This window comes from Thunnus thynnus, chromosome 14, assembly GCF_963924715.1.
Source record: "Thunnus thynnus chromosome 14, fThuThy2.1, whole genome shotgun sequence".
Taxonomy (NCBI): Eukaryota; Metazoa; Chordata; class Actinopteri; order Scombriformes; family Scombridae; genus Thunnus; species Thunnus thynnus.
Genome location: NC_089530.1, coordinates 1661362 through 1682519, shown reverse-complemented (window position 1 = coordinate 1682519; position 21158 = coordinate 1661362). Strand labels below are relative to the sequence as shown.

Sequence of the window (21158 nt, the reverse complement as noted above, 5' to 3'; positions counted from 1 at the left end):
TGGTCTCTCTTTCCCTTCACTTTTCCCAGCATGCCTTTAGCTACCCCTAACCACAGGCTCTCAAAATTTGTCCAATAGATTCACTTAAACTTGCATGATTGCATGGAGGTTAAAATGTAATTACTGCTGTTAATCGTTGGTTTGACTAACCCAGTAACAAGACATAACTTTCCCTCTGACCACCTGTAGAATTATAATGAACAAGCCTTTCCCAACCATTTCATCATACTTACTTGTCACTACATAACAAATTTTCTATTGTTAACATGCAGTTCTATGATTGTGACTAATATCAATAATCACCTCAATCTAAAGCCTTAAAATGTTTATGTTCCCGTACACAAAGAACTTTCCTTGATAATCCTCGTTTCCTCTGTCATCTCTTGCATGGAGCACCACTTTTTCCATCTTCAAGGCAACAGAATACCACAGGTTGTGAAAAGCACAGTAGGAGCTAATATCATTTGTTCAAAGAAAGTCAGAGTTCTGGTATTCCCCTGGATAGCATCATTGCAGCACACTTGCAGCAACTTAACTAAAGGCAACTTCATGTTTTTCCATTGTCATGGGTTCTGCTTTCATTTCCACTGTTCCACTCCACCCACTTTAAAGAAGAGTTCCTGGAGGTAAATTTAAGCATAGGTACTTTCAGGGGTTGCCATCAGTGCTGCAGCACCACATTTTTGTCTGGCCCACACACACTTACTTCAGTCACAAACCAAGCAGTGTGAGATAATTGTGTTTGCTCCTCTTGTTTCCATTTTAATGATGCACTATATATCTGAAAGATCCTGCTTTGTGACAATGTCTAGTTACCTAAGCCCATCAGAGTTATTTGTTGAGTCTCTTCCGTGGAAAAGAGCTGTTTAACATCAACATAAACTGCTCTTGCACCTCACTGGAACACCTAGTTGTTCACAGGCTGAGCAAGTCATGTCATAATCTTAACACTCTTCATAATTTGTTTTTTGGGATTTTGGGAGATATAGTCTGGCTTTACTATTTGATTATTGGTTGCTAGATGTGGTATCGGAAGATACCTTGCTCATGCTTCAGAAATCTGGAGAAAGGAATCAACAATATAGGATTCTAATCTCTGAATTTCATCTTCGCAGGTAAGGTTATGTAAGGCATCAACACATCTTTGTCAATTTATGGGTGTAACCTCGACATAATTACTGAAGAAAAATGAGACCATGTCGGAGAGGATTGGTACTAGCCTGTTGGTGGTACTAGTGTCTCTCAAAACCATCTCAAGATAATGAGAAGACCCTTTCTTGCTTGCTTTCTTGCTTGCCCATCGGTCCCTTTTTACAGTCTGACTTTCCCAGAACCTCTAACTCTGTCAAATCCAACCCAGACTCAGTGGTACAATGTAAAATGAAGGAGGCTGCTTATCTTCTCAGTTATGGTCTCATTTGTCTATTGTATTAATAATGATGAATTCTTGGTTTAAAATATGGTATAGAGTTGCATAGTTGGGGGATCCACTGGTTCTGGAAGTAATTTTTATAATTGCAAATTTCAAAGTTTTCTGTAATGATATCCTTAATGTTCCTTAACATAGACACACAGCAGTCCCCTGGACAATTTGATAATCATTGAAACCAGCGTCCACTCACTGTTAGTGGACTAAGGAATTCATTGTATCTAAGCGAAATGCACTGTGGGAGTGGTAGTTAACCACCTGACTCCTTATTAAATAACCTGAATTTCAATATTTGATCATATATTGGACTGATAATTTAACTGCAAGTTGAGTTTTATGCCCATCCAACTGCCAGTCACCAAACATTGTCTGTGAAAAAAGAAATGGGACTTCCAGAACCCTGGATGGCCAAAACAATCTTTGCTGCTCGATGAAGAATACTAATTTCAACAGTTTTGTATGCTTATTTATGCTATTCTGTATGTTTCTTCACACTTGCATGATGATCTTGTTCATCTCTGCAGTGCACAGAATTTTTCACTTCACATCTTGTTTTTCTTTTTCCAGGGAGATGATGGCTTACCTGTACCAGGATGTTGGAATAAAGTAAGTATGAGAGTGTGACAATGTGTTGCTTTCTGCATCACTCTGGCAGCTCACATTTTGCTAACTTCACCAAAGATATTGTTCGAACTAATATATGATATTTTGCCTTTTGCTTTCTCCTTGCAGTGACGATAACTTTGGAATGGCTTGTGTGATTGTACATAGGATATTTATTTTTTTACTTTTTCCGTATTCTGTTATACATGGAAAAAATTTTAAAAAATCCCAAAAAGATATGGCAAATGTTTGTACAGATTGTTTATTTTAATACATATGATAATGTTTATGTATTGGATTTTTATATCTATGCATTATTTTAATAAGATTGGATAAGGAAAAATTATAATGTGGCTACATATGCATGATATTTGTGCATAATGTGAAGTGGATAATGCTTATTAACTTATTGTACCGTGTTGTTTTGTTCTGTTGTAATAGACCATGCTGCACTGAATTGTGGGGCTGGAAAGATTGTGTTAGCATTTGGAAAGTCTTAGTTGAACTCTCCTCTTTGTGATAAAGTGTTAAAAAACAAACATGGACAAGCACTGCATATATATTAGTTAATATTTTTACTAAATGTTCACACAGTGACAGAAAGCTGTTTAAAGTCTGCACTTTGAATTTGTGGTCATGTGCTCATATTGTACTGATGAACATGCAAACCTCTAAGATCATATTTAAGGCTGTCACCGGGTTAAATGAGAATTTCCGTCCCTCTAGCAGCAGCATAGTATGGCAGTGTTGGCCAAATTTACATGAAGTTTGATATGGATCCTTTAGAAACTGATAGTGTATCAAATGCCCATAACATAATAAGTACAGATTATTTATTTAAAAAACAGATAATGTAATAATCTGCCTATAGTGTAACAAAATATTGATAACATTTCAGTTTTTAATATAATAACATATTATGTTTTGTGATGGTTATCGTGATATAATTTCAGAAGCAATTTTTTTTCTAAAGAAACATGTAACAAATTAACATATACTATAGTAACATTAATACATTTTTAATTAGCATTTCAACTATGTGTGCGAGGGATGTCCAGGTTTTGGCACTAGGATTACTAGGAGTAGTTCACATGAAATGGCAGATCAAAGGTCCAGAAGCAAAAGACTTAACTGATGATACACATATTGCTTAAAACATTATGCAAAAAGTTACAATGTCATACACATACATTTTCATTACATTATGGACAGGTTATTACATTATCACTTTTTTGTATTACATTTTATTTTACATGAGTTGCAATTATCATTTTCTACAGATCCCACAAATTCAATTTTGGCAACTTCTTTATTTCTTCACCAACACTTTGCTTGACAACTTATCTCAAAAAATAATGGCAAAATTGCCAAGAAATTGATAATTAATTAATAATCATTTACATAGGACCTTTTCTTTACTGCCAAAATCAGCTAGGTTTTCCTGTAGTGTCACCTCCAGGACAAACTGAAACAGAAAATGCACATTCATGTTAATTTTTCCATCTAACTAATCTAAATTTGGGTGTGATGGCCATCACAGTCACTACAGTCTGCTAGTGTGACTTTTAGTCTTGTTATGCTACACAAATGATAAAAATGTTTTTTTTTAATGGTGGTGTTGATAGTAATGTTTTTGGACAGACATTATATTCAAACCATGCCATGCCATGTGGTGTGATGATCAGTCATAAGGGGACAGCCTGAAATTCAGTCTTTTGGGTTTGAGTTTTCATTGCTCATGAGGAATCAGTTATTCCAGACAATCACAGTTTGCTTTTAACATCTCCGAACCAAACACTCGTGTCATGGAGGAGGGTCTCAACCAAGATCTCCTAACCATTTGAAGCTTTTAAAGTTCAGGCATGAAAGATCCTGGAAACTAAATGTTATGTTGTACAGCAGGAAAGCAACATCTCTATGTTTTAGCTTCTTGTATATTCCTTCTGGTTTCAGTTCATTGTAAATAGTTTTGCCAAATTTTACAGGAAGCCACTTCCTGCTTTATGACTGTCAGTCTCTGTGTATTAACTGTAGTGTTTGTAGAATATTTGTTTGTCTTCTAATCTGAGGCACAGTATACAACTCATAGTGTTGGATGGAAATATTGCTGCTCACCCTTAAGGCATGCTGCTGCAACCGTCACATTGCCTCATTCATTTATGAAGAAAACTGTAACCTGCTTAGACAATGGAGATCTTATTTTTTATCAAGAACTACAGAATATTTTATTCACAAGCATCTTTTTAAAGGAGTGGCTGTGCTCGTTAAGCTAACCTCATTAACTCTACCAAGTGACCCAGTGTTGAAGAAATGGATGGACTGACTGGCGTGGAGCTTGATCCATTATATGCTGCTGCTCTTTGACAAAGCTTTGTGTTTCGCTCTGCCTGGATTTAATGTTGCCATGAGAGATTGTTGTTGGAACCTTGCCAGCAATAAAATATTCATTGTGTCCCATTGCTGCACAGTACCTCATTAACTCATGCCTTAGTCACTAGCTGGCCTTGATTTAGCTGTCGTATCAATCATAAGTATGTCCAGATATGTTCTAATGTTCAAAATGTTGATTGTGTTCAAAATGACAATCATAAATAAACATACATTTCTGAGGAGTTTGATTTTGTTCTCAAAAATGTTTTAAAAATACTTTTTAAGGAGGCTGGGGATAATTAATTTCGATTAATTTCCTTTTCAATTTAGTAATTACTGTTTGTGTAAAACATTGTATTTTAGACAGTGAGAAAGCATTATGGGACTGTTGCTCTTTCATAATTTGTGCTGTTTAAGGTTTCAGGCAGTTTTATCTATGGTTTCTGAGACAAAATTGTGTTGTGTCTTAAATCCCAGTACTATGTTAATTTAAGGAACACTACAGTCTCTGCATTAGTGCACACATTTAGGTCACATGCTTTATGGACATCAAAATGTATCTGCTAATTCTGTGTCACATTTTCTTTTTATTGATACACCAACTTTTCCGCACCATGCCAGATCTTTTCCAGAAATGTTTACATTACCAAACCCTCTAATGTACACCTAATCCTGTCTGTAAAGGTTTGATCACTAACAGGGGTTTGGTTTTCTGCTTGTCTCTGAAGAATGCTAATCCACTTTGATTCATAGCTGAATGTGTGCTTCACTGCATGCACTGAATGAGGTGAATCTTTCTGAGCTGTTGTATGATGCCCAAGACAATATTTGTGGTGAAAGAGCACATCACAAGGATCAAATATCTTTGAAGGGGACGTATTACGCTTTTCCTTATTTTCAGACATATATATATAATGTCACAGTGTCGAATGTTCATGTTAATGGTGGCAAACGTGTCAAATAATGAGGTAAACATATGTAGAAGTAATCCCTGTGTGCAAAAAGCACCAGCTTCAGACTGCTCTAAATGCTCAGTTTCCAACGTTTTTTCTACTTTCAGCTTAAGCTGATGTCAATTTATGACAGATTTCTTTATATGGACATCTCCTCCGGGGGTAGTCACACTGAGCCGATCAAATAGTTCCAAATATCTCCATATGTTGTTGTTTCAACCTCTGCTATTTTAGTGAGGAGCACTTTTAACTTCCTGTAAATTCTTCACAATAAAAGTCTCCCTTTAGTTAGTCATCTAAAAGCATTTAATTTGAAGCAGTAAAACAGGAAATGTTTGGTTTGCATTGGAGGTAAAGTTAAACAACTCTGATAGTAAAGCTGACCAATCAGAACAGAGTGGGCTCATTGGGAGGAGGTCTTAAAGAGACAGGAGCTAAAACAGCCTGCAAAGAGAAACTGTATACTGAGTGGCTGCATAAAGGGTCAGTATAAGATAAATAATAGTTTTTTGAACGGTGAACTGTGAAAGCTACTCTAGTGGAGTCCAAAAATGAAAAATTTAGAGCTGAAATGAGCATAATGGGTCCTCTTTAAATCAAACATCTAAAAGAAAAAATCCCTCAAAATACACTTTAATACACAGCTGTTCTGATATACAGTGCATTTTGTGTTTGGCTGCAGTTTTGTTTTTATTGTTTGTTTTGGGGTTTTTTTGCTGTATATCTGTATAACCAGCACAGCAAAGAAATACACACCAGATACAAATCACATAAAGATGCAATACTAATATTCAGGCACCAAACGTTCTTCAGTAGAATGAAGGGGAAACTTCAGGATGACTGGCAGGCTGTTGTATGCAGCAAAGGCCAAAAGATCTCATCATTCTAAACTTGACTTTTAGAACTAACTTTTCACAGGAAGCATTAATAAAGCAAAAATGAATTTATACATTTTTTTCATGACATACATACATAGCTACTGCTACAACACAAAGTCAGCTAGGCGTGGATAATGTGGCAGGTTACTTTGCGCCAAAGATCATATTTTTAAATCTAAAAAGAGGATGTGGTAGTGTCAGGTCCTCCTCATAAATGTGTTTCCATTTCTGGGAAATTTATAGTAGACTATATGAAGACTATGGAGCAAAAGGTAATTCTAGGCTTTGCCACCAAGAATTGCAAAGTTGAAACACATTTTTTGTTTTAAATTCTTGAAACATTAGATAGATGTTTGGAATTTACTGTTCAACCATCTCTCAGGAAAAGGTAAAAAATATTACAGTTCTTTGTCACCAAAAAAATGCACTGTACATCAAACACTGATGACTTATGTTCTTTATGCATTACAAACTTGCTTGTGTGACTGATTATGTGAGATGATTAAGCTGTATTTACACATATGTTTAAAGGGTCAACATCCTTTCCAACTGGCTAAGAAGTAGGGCCACCAGAGAGCATCTCCATGAAGCCGCAGACAGGAAACTTGAAGAAATTTGGAGATATCTTTGAGTTTTTACCCAAACCTGGAGTTGCCATTTCGACATTTTTCCAGGAAGCTGGACACAGGGCCAGTAATGTTGGAGGCTCCAGCAGCAGCAGTGAGTAAAATGACTTCAATAAGACTGGAAAGTAGAGGCCATGAACCATCCTTTAGTTAGTCATTGAAGGCTCTCTGGACAGGACAACCATCACTGCCACGGGGAAATACTGTACCTACCGATGTGTTTCTTTGACTTCATACACTTTGATTTATTTGACTCCTAGTGAAAGCGATGCATGGACACTTTAGCACATGCTGTTTTTTTGTGTTTGATGTGACATCAATACTGTAACTGTGATTAAGAATTCAGAGCAGCTCACAGAGCAGATAGATGCCATGTGTTTCCATGAAAACCAAAAAACAAAGGGAGACCCTTTTGATGATTCCTTCTTGATTTTATCTGACTCACTGCCTTCTCAAAAATCCCTTTACCTGCAGCTATGACATTATGTTTGAATGGTTGTGCTGTATAGGAAATGCTTTGAAACCACATCACACATCATGCCTAGTTACATATATGATATTCTTTACTTTTTTGTATTGAGGTGTTAAAGTACACCAAAATTCAATGCTGTAATTGTAAGTATTGTACAATATAAGACAAAGGATTGTATGTATAAAGGTATTCAGTCTTTGTATATAGGTTGAATTGATGAAACATGATTTTACAAACAGAATAAGCATCAAAATTCTCAAAGGGCAGTATTCACACTTTGATAATGTACAGATTATTGACAATTGTTTCTTGATATATTTACAATTTTTAAAAACTATTCTTTGGCCTCTTTTTCACCAAAACGTTTATAGACTTAACTATTTTCACATTTGCATACACCATATATCCAATCCCTATCACATACAATAAGATGTATTGCATGAACATTGAGTATTTTCAATTTTTGACTCAAAAATATCAGCAGATATAAGTCTTCCTTCAATCATTTATTTACCTTTGTCACTCTGAATATAGATGGCTTTTGATTAAAAGTCTATATTTTGACTGACCATTACTGTACATGCAAATAATAATCTAAAGAAGCAATGCCCTTTATCAGTGTGATACACAAAACACTTTCCTGTTTCATTGAAAATCAGATGGACAGAAGCATTCCTTATGTCATATTGACAGCTGCCGTGTAAACAGACCTGGGTCAAATGGTGTTTCATTTTTATTTATTTGCTTATTTTCCAGGGTTTGATTGTAGTAGTTTGAGATTACAAGAAATGTACTGTTTCAACTGGTGAAAGTGCAAGTGTGCTACAAAACACAAAAAAGAGAGAAAAAAAACTTACTTTTAAATTCTAAATATTTGAATCTTCAGTTTTTAATTTAGATTTTTCAATTTCAATTTGGATATTTAAATTCTAGCAAAAGCTGCATGTGTGAATAAATATAGTCTGAAAATCACGTGAGCTAAACAACAATGTAATATTGGAAGTTTTACTGTAAATCAATTACATTTTGAAAAAGAAACCTTTCAGTAATAAAAGTATGGTGGCTTGGAGAGCTCAGCACGCTGCAACGCAAGAAAACGCAAGCAAAATACACAACACAAGCAAATTAAGTGAGGATCTTCATCTGTTTGACAACATATGCATCATATTTAGAGAAAATGCTGATTTACTTTTACAGCGTTTTTTCTGTGTATATGTGTTTTGTGTATTTTATTGTGTTTTGTTTTTTTACTTGTGTGTTTTTTTCTTGTTGCGGTGTGTTGAGGGCTCTTGGCCATCATACAAAAGGGATCATTACCACAATTCATGACTGATAACATCTGATTTTATGAAAACATTTAAGTAGAATTTGATTGTTACTTGTGTTGTTTAAAGTTGTCATTTCAGTAAGAACTTTCCTGTCATGTAATGTAGCATTCACCAAATAAGTTAAAGATACACTCCCTTTTTTTCTTTTTGTTTGTGTCTTTTTAGTTTGCTCTCAGCTCTTCTTTCAGCTCACTGCTGCTGTTTTGAAACTCAACACAGCTGAGCTTCAAAACATCAAAAGTGAGCTGAGAGTAGATATTTGGTCACTATTGGATGTTATAACAAAATGAAGGGGTGCGCCTTTAACTTACTATTTTTGGAAGTTTCAATGCATTTTCTTCTATAACTGTCACATTTCTATTTTGCACAAAGATGGAACTAACAGTTTGTTTGTTTTTTTTATTAAGAAAGCAAGTTGTTCCTTTGCTTTATGTACTTGGTTTGCTATGTCACAACTTATATGTGTCTTCAACCTACAGTACCAGTCAGAGGCTTAGACACACCTTCCCATTCTAGGGAGGTGTGTCCAAACCTTTGACTGGTACTGTATATGGTAGTAAAAGTGCACTCATGTAATACACTGCAAGCAATACAGCAATCATAAAATTTTTGAGTGTGAAATCAGGTTACAAAATACAATTTTTATGTAAGTGCGTGAGTTTTAAACAAATAAGCTGCAACTGGTTGTGAACGTCATCCATGGTTTATGTGGCTGAAGTAACTGAATCCAAATATGCATTATTTGACTCATTTTATATGAAGAGTACACATATATTTTTGGTTTTGTATCAAATGCAAAGCTGTAATTGTGCAACATTTGGTTGGAATAATTTTAATGCCAGTATGCATTTTTTACTTTGCTTGATGATCAGCTCTCCAAGTAAGCAATAATGTACCCAATGGTGTTCTGATGTAAAAAAATGGGTGATATTTAGGTGATTTGTTTGATAATTAGATTGCCTTTTCATTTCACTTTATTATTCGGTCTAACATCCAGTTCATTTGAGCTGATTTCTGTTTGGGAGGGATACAGTGTTTTGTTTTTGGCTAGCCAATCAGTGAGCGACATGTCCGTTCGCCTAATGTCATATTCACTGGACCCTGATCCTGGGATAGTGGTTGTTTGGAGCGGTTAACTTTATGTTATTCAGAAAGATTGAAGAAATACGATGATTTAAGAGCTGCTTTTTGTAAGTCAGCAAATGTGTTTAAATTGATTAGTTATTCAGTCATGAAAGTCATTTAAAGCAAAATAAATGACAAGCATTGTATGGTTGCAGCTTCTGAAATGTGAGAAATTGCTTCTTTTTTTCTATATATGATGATATATGTTATATCATCATATATTGAATATGTTTGGGTTTGTTGGTTGGGCAAAACAAAACTTTTAAAGAGAAAAAATCGACAGATGAAACAATAATGAAAATACTTGTGAGTTACAGCCCTACTTTCTTATATTGGAACACCTTGTAGTGCATTATTCTGATATGGAGACTGTGTGAAACTCATTTTAATCTTGTTGATAGTCAGTTTCTCCAGGGAGTTCACTGGCAACATACTTTCAGGCCTTAGTATTGTTGCTAGGGTTACCTGCTATATAATATAGTTTAAGCATGGACATCTGCTAGCCAGTCAGATTCTTGTGTTTACTGTGGTATTGAAAAGAGGAAATGGTGAATGGTGAATCACAGCAAGTGATAATGTTTGTTATACACAGTAAATATGTTCAGTGAGAATAATCCATACTAAAGGCCTAAAGTTCTTTGATGCTGATAATACACTTATGCCTCACAGTGCTCTTCAAATGAAGTGTTAACACAATCTGCTTTATATTTACACTAGCAGTTGCACCATATTTTTTTAGGTAACACTGTTTGTATTTATATTTGGAAAGTAAAGAAGATTTAGTAGAATAAATGTACATAAACACAGTTAACCTGCCTTATTTTGATCAAAGTATAAATCATGATGATTTTTTTTTTCTGTAATTGTCAGATTAGTACAATATCTGAGAATGGATAAGAGGGCATTATACTGGATTTGCATGCTATTGTTTAGCCTTTATAAAGCACTATTTACATTTGTTTTCATTTTTTTTCCTATATTGATAATGGAACATAAGATATACTGTACATTATTTCTGCGCAGTCAATTGAAATCTGCCAGTTGAGTGACCTTTGTGCAGATTTCTGTGCTACCACAACATTGAATTTAGATGTATAAGTTTGTTTTCCAATATTCAATGTGACTTCCATCCACAGTTGGGGTATTCACTGCAATCAAGATTCACTGAGTACCTGTTAGTTTAGTGTGTCAGAACTAAATGTTTATAAGGTAATGATATTGTTTTTGTTTTTCAAAAAAAAATTATTTTTACTTTTTATAATCCAAACAATGGCAGCTGTCGTCACTGATTGCCAAACAGATTCACTGTTCAGTACAAGCAAAATTTTGAAGCAATTTGTCACTGATTCAGAATAAAGAAACCCATTTTCAACTGGGTGGAATATTAGTTTGCATTTATGTGTGTGTGTGTGTGTGTGTGTGTGTGCGTGCGTGTGTGTGTGTGTGTGTGTGTGTGTGTGTGTGTGTGTGTGTGTGTGTGTGCATGTGTGCGTGCGTATGTGTGTGTGCAAGCCTGTGTTTTGTTGATTTGGGATTTTTCATGTTTTTTTGTTTGTTTGTTTTTGACTGTAACTGCAGTGAAGAATCTCTTTTATTACTTCTGACACATTATCAGACATGAAATTAATATAGTACAATTCTGTAAAACCCCTGAGTCACAGATGATGATGTAAAGTAGGATGCTTTCAAAAAATAATGTCATGAATATTTTTTATTAATCCATTTACTTCGTACAAAGTGCAGTAATCTGAAGAAACTTAAATGAAATCCATATTTTCTGTGAGTACTCTTAGTCTTTAAACAGCAGCAAACTGCTTGTTCGTAATGTCTACTGCAGCTAAAACAATGATACATGAAACCACTGGAGCTGAGAGGATAACTCGATTAACTTAAGTTGACTGGCAGAAAATAAATCAGCATAAATTAATTGTTTAGTCACTTTTCAACTAAAAATGCTGAAAGGTTGCTGGTATCAACTTCTTGAATGTGATAATCTTCTGCTTTACAACACTGTAAATTGAATATGTAGAGGTGTACAGGGCTTGTACTGTTGATCAGACAATATAGGCGCAGACTCTGAAAAGCGTACGCTAACTGTATGCAACTGGCTAGCCTATCCTTAGTGTTCCCACCAGAATTAACCATATCTCCTGTCAATAAAGGTAGGTTTGTATTTACCAGTAAGAATAAGTTAGTGAGAACATAAAACAGAAAAAGGATTTTGGATTCAGAATTAAAACAGAAAGCATTATGTAAAAAATAGAATTGATTATTTTCTAAAGCCTTAAAATCTCAAATACTTAAGTTGAACCTCCCCTTATCTCTTTCACCCTAGTCTTTCTTAAGGTCTCTCTCAAAATGTCACAAAAAATGTCAAACTCCATTAGACCACCAGGGGTAGCCAGACACTTCCACTTAATCAGTACTTGGAAATGGTAAAAGATCCCTCCCAGCACAGATGAGTGTCATTGTGCTTGTGGACAGCAAACAGAAAAGACAACGTTGAATTCTAGAAGCATTATGGAGCAGTGAAGAGTGTTTTTGGCAGCAGGTGGATTGTCATTTTGAATGCATATCTCAGCCACGCTGTAGGTAATTAATGAAACATTTTCTTTTTCTTTACAGATGGCAGTATAGATTTGGGATTGCATGGCACAAAAAAATGAGACATGCTTTGGGATAATGATTTGATAGTACAGTGACAGGTGCAGGCTGTGCTGGACATTTCCAACATTTGGATAAACACAAGTAATAATATGACATTTTGTTTACCCATGTGCACCAGGTAATATGATATTTATGAAAGATGATACAAGATACATTTTCATTCATATTATGAATAAAAATAACATGAACAGTGCTTGTCATTTTCATTTCTGTAGAACATTTTTAGCATTTAAGAAAGGAGACATCAACAAAGTAAGAGCAGCTTCCCAACTTGCAGAGCATCCTATTAAGACAGTCATCGCCGTGAGTTGAACCTAAGGACCATTCCTATGGTGGCCAGCCAATGCCTGGCCATGGGCAACGGTTCGATAAAAGCCCCGCGGGCTGAGGAGAACAGCTGCCTGGCCTCCATCCACACAGACCCTCCTGGCCTGGACACAGACGTCCTGAGGTTAGAGTCACCTCTTATGAATATCTATTGTTAGATATGACCAGTGAATTCTGTATGTTGTACAGCATCAGTCTGGAATCATTAGGGATAAGAACTACTTGGTATAAACAATATATTCTAATAATGATGCATAAGTATACAAGTAACAAAAAGGCTACTAGACTTGATTATCAATGTATGAATAGTAGAGTATTAATATGTATGTGACCAGTAGGAAATGCAACAAATTGGGCCCTGGCACAGTTTGTGGTGGCAAATAATGTGAAGTTAATAAGTTCACATTCTCACAAGGAAGAGTAGTAAAGTTGTTAAATAAAATATGATCTACTTGTCATTTGCTGTAGTGGCCCCTTAACCTTTGCTGCTGAAATGTGACCACCCACATTTTTGCTTATGTCATTGCAGCTCATCCTCACAAGAAAAACAACAGTATAGGTCTAAAATTCAGGCCAGCAAAAACAAGATATAGTTGGTTATAGTTTAGTTTCGCTTCCTGTTTCCAACCATGAATTTCATGTTTCCAACTGCAAGTTGGGACTATTTTTTTTACAAAAACGCTACGTTGTGGTGTTTACTGTTGACATGACAATGAAGATTGGGTAACTTTAAGGAAGTATAAACAATGTTTCAAGTGATCATTTTAACCCAAACCATGATCATTCCCTAACCCTAACATAGTGGTTTTTGTGCCTAAACCTAACCAGGCCTTAACAACAGCGTTGTCACACCATAAAACACAATTATTTTTTAACAGTGACTTGTTAAAAAAGTGGAAAGTGGCATATTACGGTCCTATATGTCATTGTAGAGTGCATTACTATGGCCACTATAGATAGTTCAAATGTAACTAAAGGTGTTTTTTTGGAGGGTGGAATTTTAGACGTACACTGTTGTTTAATTATGAGAATGTGTTGGTCATTGTGGTTTGGCAAGGTCCAGTAGAGAATTTGTTTGCGACAAGAATTTCAACCCTTTGTTGGGCTGTCATTAGTTCTTGCTTCTCAAAACACTACAAATATAGAAACTGTTCTGGAAATCCCACAAAATTCAGTTTCTAAATAACTGTGGAGCAAAATAATCCTTCAAACTAAATGACAAAATATGTAATGTAATGTAATGTAATGTAATGTAAAAAGATTCATATTAGCATTTTCTGATTTTCTACTGCTGTAGTTCAGGTTTGGTTAGGTTTAGGCTCAAAAACAACCCTGTTAAAGGGTTGGCAAAAGATCATGGTTTGGGTTTCCTTGGTTACAATTAGGGAAAGATTCTGGCGTGGGTTGGGGTTAGGGTTAGGGTTAGGGAGTTAGCTACTGTAAAATAGCTGCTGTGTTAAGGGGAACCTTCATCATCATGGTTAAAAGAACTATTTAGGGAATGATTATGGTCATAGTCCAACAAATGGTAGAAAATGGGAAACAAACAGTGGTCTACAGTGTCAAAGTTATATGTTTTCTTGGTAACACTTTAAGTCCCTTTTTAAGTCCCCCATTTAGCATTTACAAGCAGTATATAAAAAGTTGATACATGGTTTACACACTATAATACTTTCTATTAAACAATACACCTACACTAAACTTCATATTGAAACCATTTTCCTTAATTTGAAAGACAGCTCAGGGGACATGATTCATCTCTGCTGAAGGTTATGTTTCTATTATAAGACCAGTCGAACTAAATTAACACTGATGAAAGCTGGAACACTGAGCGGTTCATGGTAGTCATACGAAACTGTAACCAACGTAGTTTAGCCTAAACAGATACAGTGTAGATATAAGGCTACAAAGTACTGAGTATCTGCTCTTTGCTTGAGTAGGAGTAGGACTCAAAGGCAGTTTAAAGGTAAGTTAAGTCAGGGCAAGAGAATTGTGTCACGTCAGAGGGCTCAGTAGATTTATGACAGCACAGCATGATACACACTACCGGGCCTAATGATAGGTCGCAACATCATTTTACACTGGGCTTCCATAGGAATGCTCATCCACCTTTTGGCACGTTTCACTATGTTAATTGATTAATAAATAAAACAAGGAATTTTGAGAGTCATTTTTTCATTGAAACATTCAATTCAGTTCAATTCAAATTTATTTGTATAGCACCATTTCATATAAATGCAGTTCAAAATGCTTTACAAAAATGCCAAATATAAAAAAAAGTAAAAAAAAAAAAAAAGTAATTGATTGGTCTATCTGGCCATGCTTCACCATTTCTCATTAGATGTTTTCCGGACTGCACTTTCATGCAGGGAAAAGTACAGCACTACTATACTTTGTGTACAGTAATCTGGTTTTGTGATGCTGCTTTTATGTGCACTTAGAGACTGAACAGATTCTAATCGTCAGGTTGCGGATCACACACCTAGAGACTGAGCTGGCACGACGTGACCAAGAGTTTAGAGCCCAGGAGCTCCAGTTGCAGCATCTACGGAGGGAACTGGAGGCCAAGATCTCCCAGATTGACAAGCTCCAGGATGCTATTGGCTACAACAACAGCTTGGGCCGCTCGCCACCGAACCTTTGCCACCACAGCCACCGCCGCTTCAGCGTCATTAACCAGGGTCCCAGCCGCTTCCACAGGGTCGCCGTAGAGGTCCACCGCAGGCTCAAAGCTAAAGAGGGTGTCTCTGCTGAACCAACCTCAGAGAACTTCTGCGGGGGTTTCAGAGCTACACACATGTCCATCGCAAAGCCTGTCCGCAAAGACTCAAAGTAAGTTAAAGAGTATGAAACACCAATCCCCTATAAACTTGAAAGGTAGCTATAAAAAGTTTGTTTTTTCATCCTTCACAGAGCATGGTGACTCTGCTCAAATTCATGTCTTTTGCAATGGATTACATTAGTTACATCTATTTTATGAATGGAAAAGCGTATCCACTGATGCTTCTAAAACCATTCCTGTAACATAATTTAGATCTTACACCTCCTGGTAGATATTATGATGGGAACAAACTGTTTTTGTCTTTCCACATCGTCACTGTGTCAGATTTGATAGTAAAAGAGTGTTACATTCTTGCTGTGACTTGGCTGAGTGACATGGCAGACTACGCATTGGACCCCAACCAATCATAGCTCAGTGACCCCACTGTTACTCCTGACAGCACTAACAATGAATGTTTGCATATTGAATCAGAGGTTTATGAATGATAGTGAACTCTTGAACCATTTACTACATACTCAGCAGTGAAGGTGGACTCTGTCTTATTCCTTCACACTCAGTAGAGAGAGGGCAAGTATGCCCAGCATACTTAACATAATGCAGAAAGTAATGTCTTACCAACAGGTGTGATTACCAATAATTTTGGTATAATGCTCCTGACCCAAAGGTCACATGTAAAAGTTGGCAAACTCTGCGTGTTTTTGGTGAGAAGTTGTGTCAAACTGGGAACAAAATTCGGCCCTGGCAATTTTCGTCGATTTTCCCCAACATACGCAAACATACACATGTTGCATTAAACAATATCAGGCTATTTATAACATATAGGCTAAGCAATAGATATCAAGTTGACACACACAAGAGGCGCACTTAGGATTTTATTTGTTTGACAATTGATATAGGCAACAAAGCTCTCAGCGCACTTATGCTACAATCTGTAACTTCACAAATAAAACAAATATGGCATAATGATATGTCATGAACATAGTATATGACAAAATGCAATGCTGTCATCATGAAGCAAAAAAGCCAAAACTTGATTTTCACACTGGATAAAAGCTTTCCTATGATGATCTGGAAATGTGAGAGCTATTTATAGTCAATCATCCAACACTGTGTTTGCAGCTTATCTGATGCAGTTCACACATCAGGCTTAACAGTCAGGAATTCATGCTACGACACTATTTAATCGTTCATTCACTGCTCTTGTCAGGCTGTGACAAGCAGCATGCCTATACCCTATTGGAGCGGACCCAGTGACGTATTTTCGTGGAGGTATAATGACCAATTTAAGCAGCACTCGGTCTGTTTGGTATTTTGGTATTAACCTTGAAAATCGCTTTGCACGTCTGTGTAGTATTTTGGTGACCAGTGCAGAGCACACTGTGACAGGTTTGACAGAGGCACAGACAGCAGTGCAAAGACAGCTATTGTATTTTGGTTGAAATTTGGTCCTAGATGTTGCCCTGAAAACAGACATCTCAGAACCAGGTCAATTTGTGACGCAACATCAATCAGCTGCTGCTTTTGGGATTTGTCAACAGGATCAAACTAAATACTTGCTGCAGATGTGCTGCAACAATGGATTTATGCTTAAAATATGAATAATTTATATCAGTTAAACACTCTCCAACCAAAATCGGCACCTAAAATAACATTTAACTAATGTGGTAGTCTGCATTAATCTACAGTATAAATGAATGTGGGTGATTCTCATCTGTTTTTCACATCTGTTTATACTGTATGAGAAGTTTCTCTTTCAGTTCATTAAATCCCTGCAGCATCTAAAGGCAGCAGGACAGATATGTTGATAAATCTGCAGCCTCTGAGAAGTGCAGCGCCAGAGCGCAGCACCATAACGCACAGCTGTTCACTGTGTTTACCTTCATTAAATCATCTGATGTCACCAGGCTGCTACAGTATAACCACACACCTCTACACACATCAGACTGGCTGATTATATCTCAATATTCTGCTCTTTTATGAGGGAGATGTCGCTCATCAGCCTCTCTTCCAACTTTCTTTTTAGCAAAGGTGATGTTTCATGTTTTATCCTTAAAACACATAGCAGTGCAAACGCTGTTGTGTAACATTAATTACTAAACTATGCGACCATGTATAAGGTGAGATACATTAAAATTATTGCTGAAATAGTGTTGGTCCAATGATTGATTTTCAAAATCAATTTCTTTTTTTATTCCTATTGTTATTATAGTAGCTAACTGATGGAAAAACCTACTCCATCTGTCTTTGGCTGCAGATTTGTGGTGATGTGTGTTCATATTGTGAACCAGACTTTTCCTTAAGAAAATCTTTCTGTTTTTTTAGCTGTGGTTATCACATTTAACTGTGATTGGCACAACTCTTTAAGAGCTATGAGAGCAGTGATGTCACTGGCTGAGAGAGTATTTATTAATCACCACAACCACGGATCTATATTCACCTTCACTCAGCCCTTTTGCACATTGCGGTGCTGCACATACATGAACCAAAATAGCAGGTGCACATGGAGAAGCCCAAACAGTCTGTGTGCCTGAGGCCTGACACCTTGTGCTTGTCATTGCACTTGCATGTTTAAAATAGAGCCCCAAGAGTGACTAATCGGCTGACATCATTTAAAAAAAACAGTACAGCACAGTAGTTTTAGGGAGCGAATAGAATAGCATGTCCTCTTAGGCAGTGAGAAGACATCTCATCAGTGCACTCTTCTCTGCCATCCTGTCAATTATTCCATCAGTGTCTAAAGCCATAAGAATGTCTTTTGCTGTAGCCATAAGCATGAACACTTCAAGATGTAGTGCTCTGTAATCTATTCTTGATGAATTTTAAAGTTGAAAAGCTGCGCTTGCATGCCACTTGCGTAATGGACAGCGTCAGGTCCTGAGCTCTGCTGTCACTGTCAATTCAACTCAATTCAATTTTAATTTTATTTCGAACATGTTAAAAGACAAAAAACAAAATAAAATATAAAAGCAAGAAAACAAAACAAACAAAATCATCAGCAAACACATACATCAAAATCTCAGTTAACAATTCAGATAAGGTATTCCATGTTTGAAAAGGAGAAGGAAGAAGTTAAAAATATTTCTAGTCCTACCCATTTTTTTTGTTTTAACAATAAACTTTAAACAATTAATATGAAAACTCAACTATCCACCACCAGTGTCAGTGATACCCATCTCTGTCAAATCAAACAAAAACCAAAAATTCAGACAGAACAAGAACAAAACAGTCAAATTAATTACAAACCAATCACTCAAACAACACAAGAACAAATCAGTCACATTGGAAACAAACAAAACATCACAAATCCATCCCATATCTGTTCAATATGTTATTTTTAAAAAGTCTTCTTTTTGTTCCATGTTTTCATTTCTTCACTGCAGTTGTTCCATACATTAACTCCTTTGATTGTGACACAATGATATTTTGCATTGTCCTTACTAAATGAAAGATGTATGCAAACAGGAGGTAAAGAGAGCTGATTCAATTTAAACACTGAGCACTGTAAACTGAGTTATTTACTGCAACAAGTCTGCCTCAAATCTGGCAATAGCCAATCAATTTCAAGCAGGACTCTGCACACAGACAGTTCTTTGTAAAGCCATCATACTTGCTGAAGAAGTAAAGACAAAGCACTGAGACTATAAACAAATTTTAGCCATAATTTATTATATGTCATTTAAACAGTTTGATCAACTGTGATCAACCAAAACAGGATATCATCGGCAGGAGGATGCAACAGCTACCCCCCGCCCCCCAACTGTGTGCAGATGTGAAAAGCTGTTATTAGCATGGCAGGATAATAGGAAGACATGGAGGTAAACAAAAGGCCACAGGATCTAAATGTAGGGTCTGGATCATTATGGGCTTCAATTACACAACCTATGCTGCCTCCCTTGCCCACTACTCTCAGGCTCATTCAGCAGCCTCCTTTTCACTGAATGCACTAGCATATCATCTGTGTGATGTGGTAATCAGGGACACACACAAACACAAGCTCAGTGAAATTTGCTGAATAAATTGATAGTAACTGCAAAGATTAATGCAGTGGCTTGGACCTAGAACACAAATTTGCAAGATTTAATTGGCCATGTCTGATAAAAACAGAACAGTATTTATACAGTACAGATAAGACCACATATGTTATTGAAATGTTATGAAAATAATAACAATTCTAGCATCCAATTCAAGATACCTCCTCTCCTGTAACAAATATGAGAACATTTCTTTAACCTGTAGTTTTACACTAAACCATATGTTGCTTTGGACAATGGCAACAACACATTCTCCTGCCTCAATGTAACAATTTTTAATAAAGCATGTCGTTTTCTCTTCATTCTTGCCCTATGTGGCGCATCTCAATATTCATGGGAGGTGGGAATATTTTATAGTTCCAGCAGTGGCAATGCAAGGGTATTGTGTTTACTGGACAAATATACACGTTGAACATTTAACTTTTGAAAAAAAACAAGCAAAACATCACACAACACTTTTTTTCCCTCACATACTGTATATATTATATTGACTGACTGATATTATATCTATTACTGTTTTTTAACTATATGTACAATGGTTGAATAATTCATTCACAGTGGATAATGCAATCTAAGATTTGCCACTGAATTCATGCTAACTTTTTAAACAAGGTCCTTGATTTCTGACAGAGGTAGACAAAAAAAGCTTCTCATTTTTAGACAACTATTGCACTAGTGGCAGAGTTTATCAGCTGAAGCTAGCTAGATAATTAACATAAACTCCAGGGTCTGCTGAAAACTCTCCAGTTGACTTGTATGAAAAGGAAAGACTTGAAAGGGGATCTAAGAGCATTTGATGGTTGCATACATGATATTATACTGAGTCCTGTGTAATGAGTATCCTGCATAGGGACCGTGTAGAAGACATGGAAATACATGATCAGCATGCATTTTTTATAGACATTAGCCCTAGGCCTAGACATAGAAACATAGAAATACATAGTAAGTTGTTTGGACAAACAACATGAAGATTAGATTCATGCTTTATAGATCATATTTTCAAGCATTTTCCTTGTACAAGAGAAAGGGCTTCAAGGTGAAGGACAAACTGATGCATTTGGCAAAAGTATCTCAGGTAATAATAATATAAATAGCACAGAAACACTAACGTTAGCCTAAAGTCTGATATAGTAGCTTTACTATCTAGGATAGTGTTACATTTGTTCTCATGACATGTGAGAACACACTAAAAATTGTAACTAAATAAGATGTTTTCTAATATAACCTTTAACCCCACAAAATACTGTAGTTAGCTTATGCTAACTCTTGGACTTGGATGTAATGTCATATTACTACTGTAGTAAGCTAGCCAGGCTTGTTTACTTTGGCAGCTTACTTCAGAGCAGACAAACACTTTTAACTCATTCCTTACACTTTTGCTCTTATGTTATTGCTTTTGGAAAGACAATTGAAAGAAGAATTAACCCTCCAAAGTCTTTAGATACAAAGTATCACTCTCATTAGAACCCATGCATACCACTTCAGCATGTAGAGAAATTAAAAACTTGCCAGAAATGCCATGCACAGTTACGGTTGCTGAGCACTGATATCATTTTAATTTAAAAAT

General features: G+C 36.1%; 1 protein-coding gene across 3 annotated transcripts in view; it reads left to right on the top strand.

Moving 5' to 3' along the window:
- LOC137196591 (cGMP-dependent protein kinase 2) overlaps positions 1 to 21158 on the top strand; it is a 42727-nt gene continuing 21569 nt past the window's right edge. For all 3 annotated transcript variants that reach the window (XR_010931265.1, XR_010931266.1, XM_067609280.1), the window contains exons 1-4: positions 1 to 2035; positions 6765 to 12376; positions 12667 to 12902; positions 15245 to 15610. Coding sequence is in view for 1 of the 3 variants with exons in the window: in XM_067609280.1 (XP_067465381.1) it covers positions 12781 to 12902; positions 15245 to 15610 (488 nt within the window). In the remaining 2 variants the exon portion in view is untranslated. The remainder of the gene's footprint in view (positions 2036 to 6764; positions 12377 to 12666; positions 12903 to 15244; positions 15611 to 21158) is intronic.